Source organism: Mobula birostris, chromosome 25, assembly GCF_030028105.1.
Source record: "Mobula birostris isolate sMobBir1 chromosome 25, sMobBir1.hap1, whole genome shotgun sequence".
Taxonomy (NCBI): Eukaryota; Metazoa; Chordata; class Chondrichthyes; order Myliobatiformes; family Myliobatidae; genus Mobula; species Mobula birostris.
The window spans coordinates 60,524,484-60,544,632 of NC_092394.1; the positions used below are offsets into that span (position 1 = coordinate 60,524,484).

At 40.7% G+C, this 20,149-nt stretch overlaps 1 protein-coding gene across 3 annotated transcripts in view; it reads right to left on the reverse strand.

The window, feature by feature from the left end:
• cabin1 (calcineurin binding protein 1) overlaps positions 1-20,149 on the reverse strand; it is a 667,425-nt gene that overhangs the window by 356,555 nt on the left and 290,721 nt on the right. For all 3 annotated transcript variants that reach the window (XM_072243543.1, XM_072243541.1, XM_072243544.1), the window contains exon 27: positions 9,679-10,442. In XM_072243543.1, the coding sequence (XP_072099644.1) occupies positions 9,679-10,442 (764 nt within the window). The remainder of the gene's footprint in view (positions 1-9,678; positions 10,443-20,149) is intronic.

The following is a 20,149-nucleotide window of genomic DNA, read 5'->3' on the forward strand; positions in this document are numbered from 1 at the left end:
CATGACCTTATTGAATGGTGGAGTAGGCTTGACACACCAGATGGCCTACTCCTGCTCCTATTTCTTACGTTCTTATGGCCATCTAGTATGGGAGCTCCAAGGCATCTGCCTACAAAGGATTGTGAGGACTGCCAAGAGCATTGTCGGGATCTCTCTTCTACCCATCACAGCTACTTATTAGGAGTTCCTTTTCATCTCAGATTTTTGGATTTTCTCCCAGTTTAGAAAATACCATTACTAATGCCTCCATGATCTCCACCACTGCATCACACCCACATCCGGCACACTACTAGTGTCTTCCACAGTGAAGACTGATGCAAAATATTCATTTAGTTCATTTGTCATTTCCTTTGCCCCAATTTCTCCAGCCTCATTTTCTAGTGGTCCTATATCCACTCTCATCTCTCCTTTATTTTTTACATACTTGACAAAGCTTTTACTATCCACTTTGATATTGTTAATATTTTGCCATTTGAGTATTTCTTTGCCTTTGGAAGACATCTATCCTGCACCTTGCTCATATTTCCCAGAAACTCATGCAATTGCTGCTCTGATGTCATCCCTCCCAGTATCTCCTTCCAATTTATTTTGGCCAACTCTTCTCTCATATAACTGTCATTTCCTTTGCTCCAATGAAATACTTACGCAATCAATTATTTTGTGTTTCATCTTTGTAATCAACTTAGATCACTTTGTAGACATCTATTTTCACTTTGACATGAAAAGTCTCTTTACATTGATTAGTGTTAAAAACATCAAATTAAATCCACAGTGATTCAATGTTGTAAAACAATAAAACACGAAAACTTCCGGGGGGAGGAGGGGGGGGTAAATACTTTTTATCAGCACTGTAGCTGATCCCCTAAAAAGCCATCTCATAGGCATTCAACAAACTCTCTCTCTTCCGATCCATTACCAACCTGATTTTCCCAATAGACATGCATGTTGAAATCTCCCGCGACTATCATAACATTGCCTGTTTGACACACCTTTTCTATTTCCCATTGTAATCTGTGGCCCACATCCCAGCTACTGCTGGGAAGCCTGTATATAAATGCTATCGGGGTCTTTTTACATTTGCAGTTTCTTAACTCCACCCACAAGGATTCAACATCTACCAATCCTACGTCACATCTTTCTACTGATTTGATGCCATTCTTTACCAGCAAAACCATGCCACCCCCTCTGCTTACCTTCCCATCCCTATGATACAACATGTAACCTTGGACATTCAGCTCCCAACTATAACCATCCTTTACCCATGATTCAGTGATGGCCACAACATTATACCCAACAATCTGTAATAGTCCAACAAGATCATCCACCTTATTTCTTATACTCCATACATTGAGATATAACACCTTGAGTACTGCATTTGCCTCTCTTTTAAATTCTGCATCCCTAATACACTGATACTCACCCTGCTGGCTACAATTGTGTCCTATAATCTGCCTACCATACCTCACAATCTGACTACACGCTATCTTTATTTTTTCACCATCCATCCTATCCTGAGTTGTTTCACTTCCGTTCCCACTCTCTTGCTAAATTAGGTTAAATGGAGGACTGCCCCTGTCTGCAAATGGAGTAGCAGTATTTCTTTCTCTCCCCCTAGGTTAAGCTTTGAATTTAAAATTTTTACTGCTGATTCTTGAGGGGGAACAATATGCATATGTCTACAAGAAGTGGGAAGAATTTAGCTGAACCTAGTGATAAAGGTAATGGGAAAGGAACGGTGCAAAAGGAAAGATCTGATGCAATGCCATCGTGGGCTGAAGATATCATTCGGACACTGAATTCAATTAAGGATCAGAATGGATCAATTAAAAACCAACTGGAAAAGAATAGTAATGAAATTAAGACATTTCTGGGAAAACTTAAAGACCTGGAAACTCAAGTTATTACACATGAAGAGGAATTGAAGATAACTAAGCAAAAGTTGTCTGAAGCTACAACTCGTTTGGAAAGATATCAAAATAAGATTATAGACCTGGAAACTAGGTCTCGACAAAAGAATATACGAATTGTTGGACTGTAAGAAGGAGCTGAAGATGGAGATTTAACTGCTTACTCTGGTAAGCTTTTTCACACTTTATTTCCTACCATTCTATCAAAGCCACCTGCTATAGAAAGGGCACACAGGGCGTTTATCTCGAAATTGAAGGATTCTAGTAAACCAAGATCTGTTCTGGTTTGCTTTCATCACTTTAAAATTAAGGATCAAATAATGCGACAGGCAAGAAAACAGAGAGTTTTTAGATTTATGGAATCTGAGTTCCGCTTTTACGAAGATTATCCAAGAGAGATAATGAAACAAAGATCAAAATTTGCCCCAGTAATGAAACAAGCATATGATAAAAAACATTTTCCCTCTTTGAGGTACCCGACAAGAATTAAAGTTTTTCCTGCTAATTCTCCTCCTCGTACTTTTTTTGATCCAAAAGCTGCACTGGACTTTGTTCAGGCTATACCCGCCGCTGCTACTGACACCACTGCTGAATGAACTATCTGAAAGGCTGTTTGGCTATCTGTATATTATTCGCATTTTGGAAAAAAGATTTATGAAGGTCATTTGTATATTTCATTGAGAGACAAATTAAAGAAGACAAGGAGAGTTGTTCATTATTGCATACTGTTGGTTTTCCTTTAGAAAGATTTATGGCTTAAGTATGTCTGTCTAAATGATCATCTGAACATTCGACGACTGAGAGAAGAAGATAAGGGTATTTGTTCCCTTAATTTAATACTTGTTATTTTTTAATTAGGTAATTGGTAGTTTTTTCCTACTAGTAGGGCTTTTTATATATTTTTTCTGTTTTATTATCACATTTTATATTTGAATTTCAAGATTTTTTAGGGAATTAATATTAAACTTAAAGATGGCACTGGTTTTTCTCTCGAAGAGGAATGCGTGTAATAATGGGTAACTTCAATATACATATAGATTGGGTGAACCAAATTGGTAAGGGTGCTGAGGAAGAGGATTTCTTGGAATGTATGCGGAATGGTTTTCTGAACCAACATGTCAAGGAAACAACTAGAGAGCAGGCCATTCTAGACTGGGTATTGAGCAATGAGGAAGGGTTAGTTAGCAATCTTGTCGTGAGAGGCCCCTTGGGTAAGAGTGACCATAATATGGTGGAGCTCTTCATTAAGATGGAGAGTGATATAGTTAATTCAGAAACAAAGGTTCTGAACTTAAAGAAGGGTAACTTTGAAGGTATGAGATGTGAATTAGCTAAGATAGACTGGCAAATGATATTTAAAGGGTTGACGATGGATATGCAATGGCAAGCATTTAAAGATCGCATGGATGAACTATAACAATTGTTCATCCCAGTTTGGCAAAAGAATAAACCAGGGAAGGTAGCGCACCCGTAGCTGACAAAGGAAATTAGGGATAGTATCAATTCCAAAGAAGAAATATACAAATTAGCCAGAAAAAGCTGCACACCTGAGGACTGGGAGAAATTCAGAGTCCAGCAGAGGAGGACAAAGGGCTTAATTAGGAAAGGGAAAAAAGATTATGAGACAAAGCTGGCAGACAGCATAAAAACTGACTGTAAAAGCTTTTATAGATATGTGAAAAGAAAAAGATTGGTTAAGACAAATTGTAGGTCCCTTACTGTCAGAAACAGGTGAATTGATCATGGGAAACAAGGACATGGCAGACCAATTGAATAACTACTTTGGTTCTGTCTTCACTAAGGAGGACATAAGTAATCTTCCTGAAATAGTAGGGGACCGAGGGTCTAGTGAGATGGAGGAATGGAGGTAAATACATGTTAGTAGGGAAGTGGTGTTAGGTAAATTGAAGGGATTAAAGGCAGATAAATCCACAGGGCTAGATGGTCTGCATCCCAGAGTGCTTAAGGAAGTAGCCCAAGAAATAGTGGATGCATTGGTGATAATTTTTCAAAACTTTTTAGATTCTGGATTAGTTCCTGAGGATTGGAGGGTGGCTAATGTAACCCCGCTTTTTTAAAAAAGGAGGAAGAGAGAACCAGGGAATTATAGACCGGTAAGCCTGACATCAGTGGTGGGGAAAATGCTAGAGTCAGTTATCAAAGATGTGATAACAGCATATTTGGAAAGTGGTGAAATCATCAGACAAAGTCAGCATGGATTTGTGAAAGGAAGATCATGTCTGACGAATCTTATAGAATTTTTTGAGGATGTAACTAGCAGAGTGGATAGGGGAGAACCAGTGGATGTGGTATATTTGGATTTTCAAAAGGCTTTTGATAAGGTCCCACACAGGAGATTAGTATGCAAACTTAAAGCACACGGTATTGGGGGTAAGGTATTGATGTGGATAGAGAATTGGTTGGCAGACAGGAAGCAAACAGTGGGAATAAACGGGACCTTTTCAGAATGGCAGGCAGTGACTAGTGGGGTACCGTAAGGCTCAGTGCTGGGACCCCAGTTGTTTACAATATTTATTGCTGATTTAGACGAGGGAATTAAATGCAGCATCTCCAAGTTTGCGGATGACACAAAGCTGGGCGGCAGTGTAGCTGTGAGGAGGATGCTAAGAGGATGCAGGGTGACTTGGATAGGTTAGGTGAGTGGGCAAATTCATGGCAGATGCAATTTAATGTGGATAAATGTGAGGTTATCCACTTTGGTGGCAAGAACAGGAAAACAGATTATTATCTGAATGGTGGCCGATTAGGAAAAGGGGAGGTGCAACGAGACCTGGGTGTCATTGTACACCAGTCATTGAAAGTGGGCATGCAGGTACAGCAGGCGGTGAAAAAGGCGAATGGTATGTTGGCATAGATAGCAAGAGGATTCGAGTATAGGAGCAGGGAGGTTCTACTGCAGTTGTATAAGGCCTTGGTAAGACCACACCTGGAGTATCATGTGCAGTTCTGGTCCCCGAATCTGAGGAAAGACATTCTTGCCATAGAGGGAGTACAAAGAAGGTTCCCTGGATTGATGGCAGGACTTTCATATGAAGAAAGACTGGATCGACTAGGCTTATACTCGGTAGAATTTAGAAGATTGAGGGGGGATCTTATTGAAATGTATAAAATTCTGAAGAGATTGGACAAGTTAGATGCAGGAAGATTGTTCCCGATGTTGGGGAAGTCCAGAACGAGGGGTCGCAGTTTGAGGATAAAGGGGAAGCCTTTTAGGACCGAGATGAGGAAAAACTTCTTCACACACAGAGTGGTGAATCTGTGGAATTCTCTGCCACAGGAAACAGTTGAGGCCAGTTCATTGGCTATATTTCAGAGGGAGCTAGATATGACCCTTGTGACTAAAGGGATCAGGGGGTATGGAGAGAAAGCAGGTACAGGGTTCTGAGTTGGATGATCAGCCATGATCATACTGAATGGCAGTGCAGGCTCGAAGGGCCGAATGGCCTACTCCTGCACCTATTTTCTATGTTTCTATGTTTAAAAGGACTTAGGCATATTGGGAGAATGAGCAAAGCAGTCATAGATGGAATATAGTAGTATGGTAATGCAATTAAAAGAATATATGAGAAGATTATTTTCTGGGGGGGGGGTTCAAAAATCAGAGGTGCAAAGGGACAAAGCATACATTTTGAGAGGGCTAGAAAATAAAAGCAAGATGTATGCTGGGGCTTCATCAGACCACACTTGGAATATTGTGAGCATTTTTGGGCTCCAAGAAAGAATTGGAGAGAATCCAGAAGAGGTTCACAAGAATTAATCTGGGAATGAAAAAGTCAATGTATCATGGGGGAAAACTGTCAAAGATTCCCCTCTATCCTCAAACTGTGACCCCTCGTTCTGGACTTCCCCAACATCGGGAACAATCTTCCTGCATCTAGCCTTTACAATCCCTTTAGGATCTTATACGTTTCAATCAGATCCCCCCTCAATCTTCTAAATTCCAACGAGTACAAGCCCAGTTCATCCAGTCTTTCTTCATATGAAAGTCCTGCCATCCCAGGAATCAATCTGGTGAACCTTCTCTGTACTCCCTCTATGGCAAGGATGTCTTTCCTCAGATTAGGGGACCAAAACTGCACACAATGCTCCAGGTGTGGTCTCACCAAGGCCTTGTACAAATGCAGTAGTACCTCCCTGCTCCTGTACTCAAATCCTCTCGCTATAAATGCCAGCATACCATTCGCCTTTTTCACCGCCTGCTGTACCTGCATGCCCACTTTCAATGACTGGTGTATAATGACACCCAGGTCTCGTTGCACCTCCCTTTTTCCTAATCGGCCACCATTCAGATAATAATCTGTTTTCCTATTTTTGCCACCAAAGTGGATAACTTCACATTTATCCACATTAAATTGCATCTGCCATGAATTTGCCCACTCACCCAATCTATCCAAGTCACCCTGCATACTCTTAGCATCCTCCTCACAGCTAACACTGCCACCCAGCTTCGTGTCATCCGCAAACTTGGAGATGCTGCATTTAATTCCCTCATCCAAGTCATTAATATATATTGTAAACAACTGGGGTCCCAGCACTGAGCCTTGCAGTACCCCACTAGTCACCGCCTGCCATTCTGAAAAGGTCCCGTTTATTCCCACTCTTTGCTTCCTGTCTGCTAACCAACTCTCCACCCACACCAATACCTTACCCCCAATACCATGTGCTTTAAGTTTGCACACTAATCTCCTGTGTGGGACCTTGTCAAAAGCCTTCTGAAAATCCAAATATACCACATCCACTGGTTCTCCCCTATCCACTCTACTAGTTACATCCTCAAAAAATTCTATGAGATTCGTCAGACATGATTTTCCTTTCACAAATCCATGCTGACTTTGTCCGATCATTTCACTGCTTTCCAAATGTGCTGTTATCACATCCTTGATAACTGACTCCAGCAGTTTCCCCACCACCGACGTTAGGCTAACCAGTCTATAATTCCCCGGTTTCTCTCTCCCTCCTTTTATAAAAAGTGGAGTTACATTAGCCACCCTCCAATCCTCAGGAACTAGTCCAGAATCTAACGAGTTTTGAAAAATTATCACTAATGCATCCACTATTTCTTGGGCTACTTCCTTAAGCACCCTGGGATGCAGACCATCTGGCCCTGGGGATTTATCTGCCTTCAATCCCTTCAATTTACCTAACTCCACTTCCCTACTAACATGTATTTCGCTCAGTTCCTCCATCTCACTGGACCCTCTGTCCCCTACTATTTCTGGAAGATTATTTATGTCCTCCTTAGTGAAGACAGAACCAAAGTAATTATTCAATTGGTCTGCCATGTCCTTGCTCCCCATAATCAATTCACCTGTTTCTGTCTGCAGGGGACCTACATTTGTCTTTACCAGTCTTTTCCTTTTTTCATATCTATAAAAGCTTTTACAGTCCGTTTTTATGTTGCCTGCCAGTTTTCTCTCATAATCTTTTTTCCCCTTCCTAATTAAGCCCCTTGTCCTCCTCTGCTGAACTCTGAATTTCTCCCAGTCCTCAGGTGAGCCACTTTCTCTGGCTAATTTGTATGCTTCTTCTTTGGAATTGATACTATCCCTAATTTCTCTTGTCAGCCACGGGTGCACTACCTTCCTTGATTTATTCTTTTGCCAAACTGGGATGAACATTTGTTGCAGTTCATCCATGCAACCTTTAAATGCTTGCCATTGCATATCCACCGTCAATCCTTTAAGTGTCATTTGCCAGTCTATCTTAGCTAATTCACGTCTCATACCTTCAAAGTTACCCCTCCTTAAGTTCAGAACCTTTGTTTCTGAATTAACTATGTCACTCTCCATCTTAATGAAGAATTCCACCATATAATGACTGGGACTAACATACTGTAAAAGGACGAGATGGGTTAGACTTTTTCCAAATGTGTTCAGGAATATTTTCTTAATCAAAATTGAGAAGTCGCCATGAGAATGTGTACGATACTTGATCTGCTGTTAGGGAATGAGACAGGGCAGGTGATTGAAGTTTGTGTAAGGGAATACTATGCATCTAGTGATCACAATGCCATTAGTTTCAAAGTAAATATGGAAAAAGATAGGTCTGGTCTGAAGGTTGAGATTCCAAATTGGAGAAAAGCCATTTTTGATGGCATCAGAAAGGATCTGGCAAGTGTGGATTGGAACAGGTTGTTTTCTGGCAAAGGTGTACTTGGCAAATGAGAGGTCTTCAAAAATGAAATTTTGAGAGTCCGAAGCTTCTAGTGAATGTGCCTGTCAGAATAAAAGGTAAAGGTAACAGGTGAGATATTGAAGCTCTAGATAAGAGAAAATAGGAGGTGCATTGCAGGTATAGGCAGGTAGGAACAAATGAGTTGGAAATGGTATACAAGAAATGCAAGAGAACACTCAAGAAAGAAATCAAGAAGGCTAAAAGAAGTTATGAATGGAGGCCTGTGACCAGTGGACTGCCACAGGGATCAGTGCTGGGTCCACTATTGTTTGTCATCTATATCAACGATCTGAATGATCATGTGGTTAACTGCATCAGCAAACTTGCAGATGACACGAAACTTGGGGGTGCAGTGGACAGTGAGGAAGGCTATCATGGCTTGCAGCAGGATCTAAACCAGCTGGAAAAATGGCAGATGGAATTTAATGCAGACAAGTGCAAGGTATTGCACTTCGGACTAACCAGGGTAGGTCTTACGCAAGGAATGGTTTGGCATAATTTGTTGAAAGTGGTGTCACGGGGAAAAAGGATCATTTTGGCACATTGGCCTTCATAAATCCAAGTATTGAGTGTAGGAGATGGGATGTTTTGTTGAAGTTATACAAGGCATTGCTGAGGCCTGATTTGGAGTGTAGTGTGCAGTTTTGATCACCAACCTACAGGAAAGATGTAAATAATGTTGAAAGAGTACAGAGAAAATTTACAAGGATATTGCCGAGTCTGGAGGACCTGAGTAATAAAGAAAGATCGAACAGGTTAGGATTTCATTACTTGCCACTTAGACGATTGAGAAATTTGATAATGGCACACAAACTTATGAGGGGTATAGATAAGGTAAATGCAAGGAGGTTGGTTGGGATCACAATCAGAGGTCATGAGCTCAGGGTGAAAGACGAAAACTTCAAAGGGAACACGAGGGGAAACTTCTTCATTCAGAGGGTCATGAAAGTGTGGAACACGCTGCCAGCAAAAGTGGTATATTTGAGCTTGATTTCAACGTTAAAGAGAATTTTGGATAGGTACATGAATGGTAGTGGTATGGAAGGCTATGGTCCTGGTGCAGGTGTATGGGAGTAGGCAATTTAAATGGCTCATCATGGACTAGATGGGCCAAAGGGCCTGTTTCTGCACAGTACTTTTCTATGATTAAGTAATGGCAGTTCTGCTCGCCAACCAAGACTGTAGTTGAAGCTGTAACACATTCACAATAAAAATGAAATTTCACAAGTGTAGCGAAATTGATCATGCTTTTGTGTCACTGTATTTTTTCACTATGCGAATATGTGTCGACCATATGGATCACCAGGGGTTTGAACTTCCAAAAGCTTGCATACTTGCACGGACATGATCAGGTTTTACATAAAATTCAACAATACAGCTCAAAAGAACATTGTGTTACATTAGAACTTTTAGACTGGAACATTAAATCAGTCATCGCTGAGGAAATCCTCACCCCTCCCATTTTAGCATTTCTTCCAACAATTACATTCTTTCAGTTGCATAAAGTTTATCTTTTCACACAGCAATTTATTGCTAATATCTGAATGAAGCTCTGTAAATAATGACACAAACTTACCTTGTGTGTTTTGCTATAGATGTACAGATATGCCAGCCTGTAGAGACTCTTGTAGTGCTGAGGGAATCGACAGAGACACAGATGCAAGGCTCTAATGCACTGTTCGATCAAGACCCAGCGCTGCTCCCTCTCATCTCCTGGCAAGCTCTGAGGGAGGTCCTCCAATCTATAGGTGTCTTTCATATCTCCTGATGGTTCAGTTGTTTTCTTTTTTGAGTCACAGAGAGATGATGAGGTGGTCCTGGTGGGAGTGACAACAGCAGTACTGATGCTACTACTCTGACTCTGTGACTCGGTGTGCAACTTTGCCCCTGCTTGTGCTGCCAGTCTCAAAGCCAGAGCATCTATGCCTTCACTGATTTCCACATTGCTTCCTCGACAGAGTTCAGAGCAGACTCTTCCAACAGAATCCTCTTCTTCTAACTTCCTATAATTCTCTCTTGATGGTACGGTGCTCTCCACAGGTGCTCTGTTACCTGAACGTTCTGCCAACCTCAAAGTCAAAGCATCAATGGCTTCTGTAATCGCTGCACCGCCTCCTCTGCAATCCTCTGAAGACATTCGTAACCCAAAGTCATCTTCCTCTAGTTTTCCATGGTTTTCCCTAGGTAATACAGTAGCTTCCACAGTTGAAGAAGATGAAGGACTACCTTTACCAGAGTGAATTTTCTTGCTACTGTCCTGGGAACTGGCTGCATCTGTAAAGATGTCCTGTGTTGAGCTAGAATCAGACAGTACCAAAATCACGCTATCTTGACTCCTCTCTGAAAAGAAAGCACAAGTAATTCAATTATAGGTTGCAGTTTTTAATATAACAGAATCATTTCAACATGGAAGTTACCTGTTTGGCCTGACCTCTGCCAGAACTATTCAGTCAAATACATTCCTCAACTCAGTCCCCTGAATTTACAATTATTTCTTTCTCAGGTCCCTTTGAGACACATTGGTTGAATGAAAATTTGAACTATGTTTATTACATTGCTTCATATCCCATGCTAACCTTATCCAATGAAAAGCTGTAATTCAGTCTCTTGTTTCAACAGATTGATAGTTTCAACTGATCTCCAACAACCATGCCATTTTGGGGATAAACTTGAGAATTTTTATATGAAAGATGTTCCCCAATTTTTCTCTTAAACAATCTAGCTCAAATTGAACTTGCATTGACAGTTTTCAATTCCTGCAGAGGTAAATATTTCACATTATCCACTGAACTAAAATTTTCATCCTTGACGTCCAATCACAAGAAACAGTGGTAAGAAAAGTTCATTTAATATTGTTCTTAATCTTTTTTTAAAGCTTTCTCAACATAATACTGATCCATGCAATTTCAAATGCAATAAGAATGTCAAGAAGACACACAACAGCTGTCATTTTCCAATAAATAAGGGAAATCAAGGAAAGCTATATTTTAGGAACCAGTTTGACATCAGTAACTTGCCAAAACCCTTACTTTAAAAACAGTTTTTCCAGACAACAACATTATTACAAAGAATTACATTCGTTAAAGCATATTAAATTGACGCTGTTCTACCAGCTCACCATAAACAAGGCTGTGGAATATATTAAACAAAACCCCTCCTCACTAATGTCAGTTTAACCTTACAATATGCTTATAACACAAAATTTATGCTTTTATAATTATACACACTTGACTCCAATAGAACTCGCTAATATGCCACATTCTGGTCTCTCTTTAAGATGTTAACCAGTATCACAATAAATTTTCCAGTAGGCCAGGTAAGCTTAAAGAGTGTGAGCACCAGGCATTTCACTAAGGCATTACCTGGAATTTCTGAATTATCAGGTATCGATTTATCAGAGTTTTATCAAGCCTTTACATATAAATAAAACCATGAATCTTTGTGAATGTTAAACAGGGAAGGAAAATCTGGAGAGAATGCTTTTTATTCCACATAGTCCCTGCTGTATTGCGGAAAAAAGTCACCTTATTGCAAAAATGGAGACACAAGAGGCTGCAACTGCTGGAATCTGGAGTAACCTACATGTGTTGGAAGAACTCAGCAGATCAGACAGCATCTATGGAGCTTAGAATAAAGGGAGGGAAGTGGGGAGGGGAAGCCACAAGAGGTAAACACAAAATACTCTGCAGACGCTGGGGTCAAAGCAACAGGCACAATACGCTGGAGGAACTCAGCAAGTCGGGCAGTATCCGTGGAAACGAACAGTCAATGTTTCGGGCCGAGTCCTGCCAAAGGGTCTCAGCCCGAAACGTTGACTGTTCGTTTCCATGGATACTGCCCAACCTGCTGAGTTCCTCCAAAGTGTTGTGCGTGAAGCCACAGGAGGAGTGTGCAGCAAACTGGGCAACTGCTTTGACAAGCACCTCCACTTCCATTGCCATGTCAGTAAACATTTCTACACTAACATGCCTATCCACAACATCCTCCACTGCCAAGTGGAGGTAAACCCAAATTAGAGAAACATCATTTCATATTCTGTCTGAGCAGTTTCTCTGTAATCTCTGTAACACTGGCCAGAGGCTGAAATGACTTAGTTCCAATAACTATACCATCTTTCTTTGGAATCAGTGCGATTCCAACCTATGGAATGTTTTCTCTGGGTTTACACTGACTTCATTTTGCCCAAGTCTCCTTAATGTTCAAATCATGGCTAAACAAAAATGCTGGATGTGATCACCGGCATATGACGTGAAATTTGTTAACTTAGCAGCAGCAGTTCAATGCAATATATAATCTAGCAGAGAGAAAAAAATAATAAATAAAATAAAACATAATAATAAACAAACAAGTAAACCAATTACAGGATCCCCCCGCCATCTGAAGGTAGAGCGTTCCTATGAAACGGTTCGTAAGCCGAAATGTCGTAAGGCGAAGAAGCAATTACCATTTATTTATATGAGTAAAATTTGTGAGCGTTCGCAGACCCAAAAATAACCTACCAAATCATACCAAATAACACATAAAACCTAAAATAACAGTAACATATAATAAAAGCAGGAATGATATGATAAATACACAGCCTATATAAAGTAGAAATACTTTTCCACAATCATTACTGCACTGTTCTCTGTAGCAAAAATCTCACGCAAGCGCTGTCGGCAGAAAATCTCACGCAAGCGCTGTTGGCAAAAACACGGCACAAGCGCTCTCCAGTAACCTTTAAGCTATGAAGCTGCCAAATCATACCTAATAACACGTAAAAATACACAGCCTGTATAAAGTAGAAATAATGTATGTACAGTGTAGTTTCACTTACCGGAATTGGTTCAGCGCTGAGCACACTGATGATGGTGTGTTAGACTGAGTCGTCGCAGGTTGGGTGGTGCAGTGGCCCCACCCTCCAGGCCGCCAACAGATACCGAACCGCGGAGCATGCAGGAGTGCAGAGGTAGCAGGGAGGCGCACAGCACATTTATAAGAGAAAAGCCAAAATAAACATGCTAATTAACTAGGTGCCGCCCAGCACTAATTGTCCGACCAGATCAGTGCCAATTTCTGATTGCGTCGTCTCTGATCTGGGCCGACAATTACGTATCGGGCAGCACCTAATTAATTAGCATGTTTATTTCGGCTTTTTTCTTAAAGATGTGCTGTGTGCCTCCTGGCTACCGCTGCATTCTCCGCAAATCGCGGGGTGGTGGGACACTGGGGTGTCATCTTGTCGCATGTGTCCATTAGAGCAGGCAGCTCATCTTCTCCTATGACTGCCTGCGTCGATGTCGAAGGTCGAGGTTTGTCGTCTGCTGTGGCTGATGTGGAAGGCTTGTTTGACTGCTGAGCCTCATGCATTTTTCTATCATATAGTTCTTTGTAAGGACCCAAACCATCCTGCAAATATCCCCTAAACCGACATACCCTTTCAAAATTAAAGTCGTACTTTATCATTACTCATTCGGTTTCGATTGTTATCCTTTCCTCTTCCAATTGCATCAGCTCTTCATCTATCAGTTCTTGGTCATGGGATGCCGAAACCTCTTCAACATCATCTTCGTCAGCTTCCACAAGCCAAACTCACTTTGTCCTTACTTCGTTCACCATGATCGAAACGCTTAATTATGTCTAGTTTTACGCTAAGTGTAACACCCTTATGAGATCTTTTAGGCTTTTCCAATACCTTAGAACTCATCTTGCAAACGGCTGCTCACAGGCATGTGTTTAAGCAATGTCGGGGAGAATGCAGTTCCAAATCCGGGGGAGAGTGGCTGCTCAGGGCGCGCGCTGCCTTTTATCGCGCGCTGATTCTTTTTTGTAACAGTGAAAACACCTTCTGAAAGCGAAAACAGGGTACTAATGTAGATCTTTCATAACAGTGAGGTTTCGTAAAGCAAACGTTCGAAAAGCCGGGGACATCTGCATGTATATTGAATAGATTCTTAAAAAACATGCAAAAACAGAAATACTGTATAGTGAGGTAGTATCCAAAGCTTCAATGTCCATTTAGAGGGGAAGAAGCTGTTCCTGAATTGCTGAGTGTGTGCCTTCAGGTTTCTGTACCTCCTACCTGATGGTAACAGTGAGAAAAGGTGCTGGAGGTCCTTAATAAAGGACAAGCTAGCTAGCCTAACCTCAGTGGTTGGGAAAGCGTTGGAGTCTAGGATGAGGTTTCAAGGTACTTGGAGACTAATGATTAAAAAAAATTCAAAGTGAGCATAGTTTCTGTAAAGGAAAATCTTGCCTGACAAACATGTTAGAGTGCTTCGAGGAAGTAACAAGCAGAGTGGACAATGGAGAGGCAGTGGATATCATTTACATGGATTTTCAGAAGGCATTTGATAAGGTGCCACACATGAGGCTGCTTAACAAGAGAAAATCCTATGATGTTACAGGAAAGATATTGGCATGGATAGAGGAAGAACTGACAGGCAGGAGGCAGTGAGTGGGAATAAAGGGGGCCTTTCCTGGCTAGCTGCCAGTGACTAAAGGTGCTCCTCAGGGGGTTAGTATTAGGACCACTAGTTTTCACATTGCCATAAATTCTATTTGTCTACATTATTGACAAACAATGTTTGCGAATGATACAAAGATAGGTGGAGGATTAGGTAGCGCTGAGGAAGCGATGCAATTGCAGCAGGAATTAGGTAAATTGGAACAATGGGCAAAAAAGTAGCAGACTGAATACAACGTTGGATAATGTATGATAATACAACTTGGTAAAAGGAACAATAGCGCAGATTTATCTCAATGGGCAGAAAATTCAAACATCAAAGCTACAGAAGGACTTATGAGCTTCTGTGCAAGACTCTCAGAAGGCTAGTATACAAATTGAGTCTGTGGTAATGAATACAAATGAAATGTTGGCATTTATTTCAAGGGGAATAGAATATAAAAGCAAGGAGATAATGCTGAGCCTTTATAAGACCACACTGGGAGTCCTGTCAATAGTTTTGGGCCCCATATCTCAGAAAGGATGTGTTGTCAACCGAGAGTGTCCAGAGGAGGTGCACAAGGATGATTCCGGGAATGAAGGGGTTTACGTACAAGGAGCAACTGGCAGCTTTGGGCCTGTACTCACTGGAGTTTAGAAGATTGCAGTGGATCTGATTGAAACCTATCGAATGTTGAAAGGACTAGATAGGGTGGATGTGGAGAGGATGTTTTCTCTGGTGGGAGTATCCAGAACTAGAATGCACAGCCTCTGAATTCAGGGGCAACCTTTTAGGACAGAAGTAAGGAGGAATTCTTTTAGCCAGAGAGTGGTGAATCTGTGGAACGCTCTGCCACAGACTGTGGTGGAGGCTAAGTCTGTGGGTATATTTAAAGTAGAAGTTGATAGTTTGCTGATTGGTTAGGGCATCAAAGAATATGGCAAGAAGTTAGGTGTATAGGATTGAGTAGGATCTGGGATCAGCCATGATGAAATGGCGCAACAAACTCAATGGGCTGATTGGCCTAATTCTGCTCCTATATCTTTTTGAATGAATGAATGCATGCATTAAAAAATGATACAATGTTCCTCCAGAATGATATCACAAGAAACACAGGACAAACCAAGACTAAAACTGACAAAACCACATAATTATAACATATAGTTACAACAGTGCAAAGCAATACCGTAATTTGATAAAGAGCAGACCATGGGCACAGTAAAAAAGATTCTCAAAGTTCCGATAGACTCATCATCTTACGCAGACGGTAGAAGGGAGAAACTCTCCCTGCCATGAACCTCCAAGCGCCGCAAACTTGCCGATGCAGCACCATTGGAAGCACCCAACCACAGCGGACTCTGAGTCCGTCTGAAAACTTCGAGCCTCCGACCAGTCCTTCGACACCGAGCATCCTCTGCCGAGCTTCTGAAGCTTTATAAATACCCTGACTCCTCAAACCTTGTCCCAACAATCAGCAGCCATGGGCTCCCCTAAGCAGCCGCCTAGCACTCTGAAAATTCAAATAAACGTTGCCCACAAAGCAGGAGAAGGTTATAAGATAGCAAAGCGTTTTCAGGTAGCCGTTTCCTCAGTTCGTAATGCAATTAAGAAGTGGCAGTTAACAGGAACGGTGGAGGTCAAGTTGAAGTCTGGAAGACCAAGAAAACTTTCTGAGAGAACTGCTCGTAGGATTGCTAGAAAGGCAAATCAAAACCCCCGTTTCACTGCAAAAGACCTTCAGGAAGATTTAGCAGACTCTGGAGTGGTGGTGCACTGTTCTACTGTGCAGCGACACCTGCACAAATATGACCTTCATGGAAGAGTCATCAGAAGAAAACCTTTCTAGCATTCTCACCACAAAATTCAGCATCAGAAGTTTGAAAAGGAACATCTAAACAAGTCCTGACGAAGGGTCTCGGCCTGAAACGTCGACTGCACCTCTTCCTACAGATGCTGCTTGGCCTGCTGCGTTCACCAACAACTTTGATGTGTGTTGCTTATCTAAACAAGCCTGATGCATTTTGGAAACAAGTCCTGTGGACTGATGAAGTTAAAATAGAACCTTATGGCCACAATGAGCAACGGTATGTTTGGAGAAAAAAGGATGCAGAATTTCATGAAAAGAACACCTCTCCAACTGTTAAGCACGGAGGTGGATCAATCATGCTTTGGGCTTGTGTTGCAGCCAGTGGCACGGGGGACATTTCACTGATAGAGGGAAGAATGAATTCAATTAAATACCAGCAAATTCTGGAAGCAAACATCACACCGTCTGTAAAAAAGCTGAAGATGAAAAGAGGATGGCTTCTACAACAGGATAATGATCCTAAACACACCTCAAAATCCACAATGGACGACGTCAAGAGGTGCAAGCTGAAGGTTTTGCCATGGCCCTCACAGTCCCCCAACCTAAACATCATCAAAAGTCTGTGGATAGACCTCAAAAGAGCAGTGAGTGCAATACGGCCCAAGAATCTCACAGAACTAGAAGCCTTTTGCAAGGAAGAATGGGCAAATATCCCCCAGACAAGAAATGAAAGACTCTTAGCTGGCTACAGAAAGCGTTTACAAGCTGTGATACTTGCCAAAGGGGGTGTTACTAAGTACTGACCATGCAGGGTGCCCAAACTTTTGCTTCGGGCCCTTTTCCTTTTTTGTTATTTTGAAACTGTAAAAGATGGAAATAAAAAAGTAATCTTGCTTAAAATGTTAAAGAAATGTGTCATCTTTAACTTTATACTTCTTGGAAATCAGTTCATATTTTACTCGCTTAGCTATTCACAGTAACAGAAATTTTGACCAAGGGTGCCCAAACTTTTGCACTCCAATGTATATACTAATCTCACTTACCTGCATTTGGTCTATACCCTTCTATACTTGACAATTCAAATGTTCGTCCATGATTCTGAAATGCGATTATCTGTCTCCAGCACCTCCTCAGGCAGCACTTTCCAGATTCCCCCAGAGTTCAAGTGACAAAAATCCACCTCAAACTTCCTGCCTCTCACTTTATATCTATAATCCTCTTAATTTAAATACCCCAGCATGGAAAAATGATTCCTACCTTTTTATCCTTCCTACAATTGTATACACCTTTAACAGGACACTCATCAACCTCCCCCCTTCTGGGTTAAACAAATGCAGCCTCTCCTTTTAACTGAAATCCTCTTTCCCAGGGAACATACTAGTGAAATCTCCTCTGCACCTTGTCCAGCACAATCACATCCTTGCTATAGTATAGCAACCAGAACTGTGCACAGTACTACTGGTGTGACCTAATCAATGTCTTACAGTCAGAACACAACATCATTGCTTTTATATTCTGTGTCATGGATGCTGAGGCAAGCAATCCATATGCCTTCTTGCTCCCCTATCTACCTGCACTGTCACTTTCAGGGATCTGTGCATTAGTACACCAAGAGCTTTCTGTTCATCAAAACTCCCCAAGGCCCTATCATTTACTGTACATGTCCTACGCCCACTTAACCTTGCCAAATACTTTACATTTGTCAAGAATAAATTCCATCTGCAATTGGCATGCTTATATTAAAGGAAACATGTCTGAAAAGCAACATAAAATGTAAAGGTAAGCTGACACTAGAGATAATACAGTAGTGCTAGAAAGTTTGTGAACCCTGTAGAATTTTTCTATTTCTGCATAAATATGACTTAAAATGTGATCAGATCTTCACACAAGTTCTAAAACTACATAATGAGAACCCAATTAAATAATAACACAAAAACATTATATTTGCTCACTTACTTGAAAAAAATGATCCAACATTACATGTATTTGTTGGAAAAAGCATGTGAACCTCTGGGGTAATGCCTTCTTTACAGGGTTCACAAGCTTTCTAGTACCTCTGTACATCTAGATAAATAAATGATTAAATCAAACTAGGAAGTACTCTTTCTGGAAGAGGATCAGAAGAGATTTGGAAGAGATTAAATAAATTCTCAATGTTGAGACTAGGAAACTCTGGAATGGGGAAGGTATATTTGAACAATGCAGAATGATGAAAATGCAGAATATAATACAATTGAAAATAGCATAGAAACAATAAAAATAGACAATTGAAGAGTATACTTTTGCCATATTCCTAAATTTAAAAAATGCTGTGACTTGCTATTTCTCAAATAAATCAGGAATTTGTTATTGTACTTCCATACCTTCCATCTTTTCTCAAAAACTGCACATCAGACAGAGTGGTCCAAACAAAGGTGTTTTTTTTTTAATTACACAGGTCCACAATGAGGACAAAGGTGGGTAAAGTGATCATTCCATAGAGGATGGGGGAGGACAATAATTTCAGTGGTCTGTGAATGGCTGAGAATTTCCTCAGATCTGACGAAGTGTGCTCAGGTTGAAATATTAGTTCCATTCTCTTCCACAGACGCAGCTAACCTGCTGGGTTTTTCTAGTATTTTCTGTTTTATTTTAGCTTTCCAGCATCTACAGCTTCTTTCTGATTTTCACTCACTGATTTCCTCCCAGTTTCATCAAATGATTCTTACTGCTAGCTTGAAACCCACTCCATAGTGTTGGAAGTGATCAGTAGGGAGTACTAGACCTGCCTTCATAAGGGCACCCATGGAAACTCAAAATGAAAAGTATAATTTAACCAAATCAGCAGGCAAGTTGAGTGAAAAATAAAACTAATTATAACAGCAATGGCCAAAAAAACTAAATAAGGTAAATGAAAAATAATAGCAATAAAAAATAATAAACTATTCAAATAAACTTCCTAATTAAAAAGAAACCAAGGTAACTGAAAAGGCTAAGCACTTGAGGAATTCTATTGAAGGTCCACAGGCTACAAGAGTCACCTCACCAAAATGAGTGTCAAAGGGGTCCAAGCTCAAACCAGCATGCCCCACATCTACTTCCAACGCAGAAATTTATTGAATAACAATCTCCCAATGTAGCATTGTGCAGCATTATCCTTGTGCAACTTTTGCATGAAATACAAAGATTGCTTCATTTGTCACATGTACATCAAAATATGTCACTGACCAACACAGTCTGACACCAACATAACATGCCCATATCTTACTAATCCTAACCTGTAAATATTTGGAATGTGGAGGAAACTCATGTGGCCACGCAGGAGAACGTATATACTATAGATAGTGACGGAATTTAATCCAAATTGTTGATGCTATAATATTGTTACGCTAACTGCTACACTACTATGCCATGTACAAGAACTATTGCATACAAATTCTTGTATTTTTGTAGTTCATTTAATCTACCTTCTATAATGAATGATATTACCATTATTTAAATAAGTACCAATACCAAACAAAAAGTGTGATATGCCATTAGCTCAATTTCAAACGCTTAAGAGTTGCCAATGGTACACTAAACCTGACTACTGGGAGGTGTGAGAACCTTAATTAGTATAATATGCTGTGAGGGGCAGAGAATGAGGAAGAGGTACCTGAATTCACCTCCAAATGAGGAATACAAAATTCCCAGGATTCAGGATATGAACTCAAGCTCTCATTTCTAATAAAGATTAATCCAAAGATTTTAAAAATTAACAGAACAGACTGATTACCACAGCAGATTAGGAAATAAAGAGATTTAGTGGAAGTAGGCAGTGAGGAAATCTGTTGTAG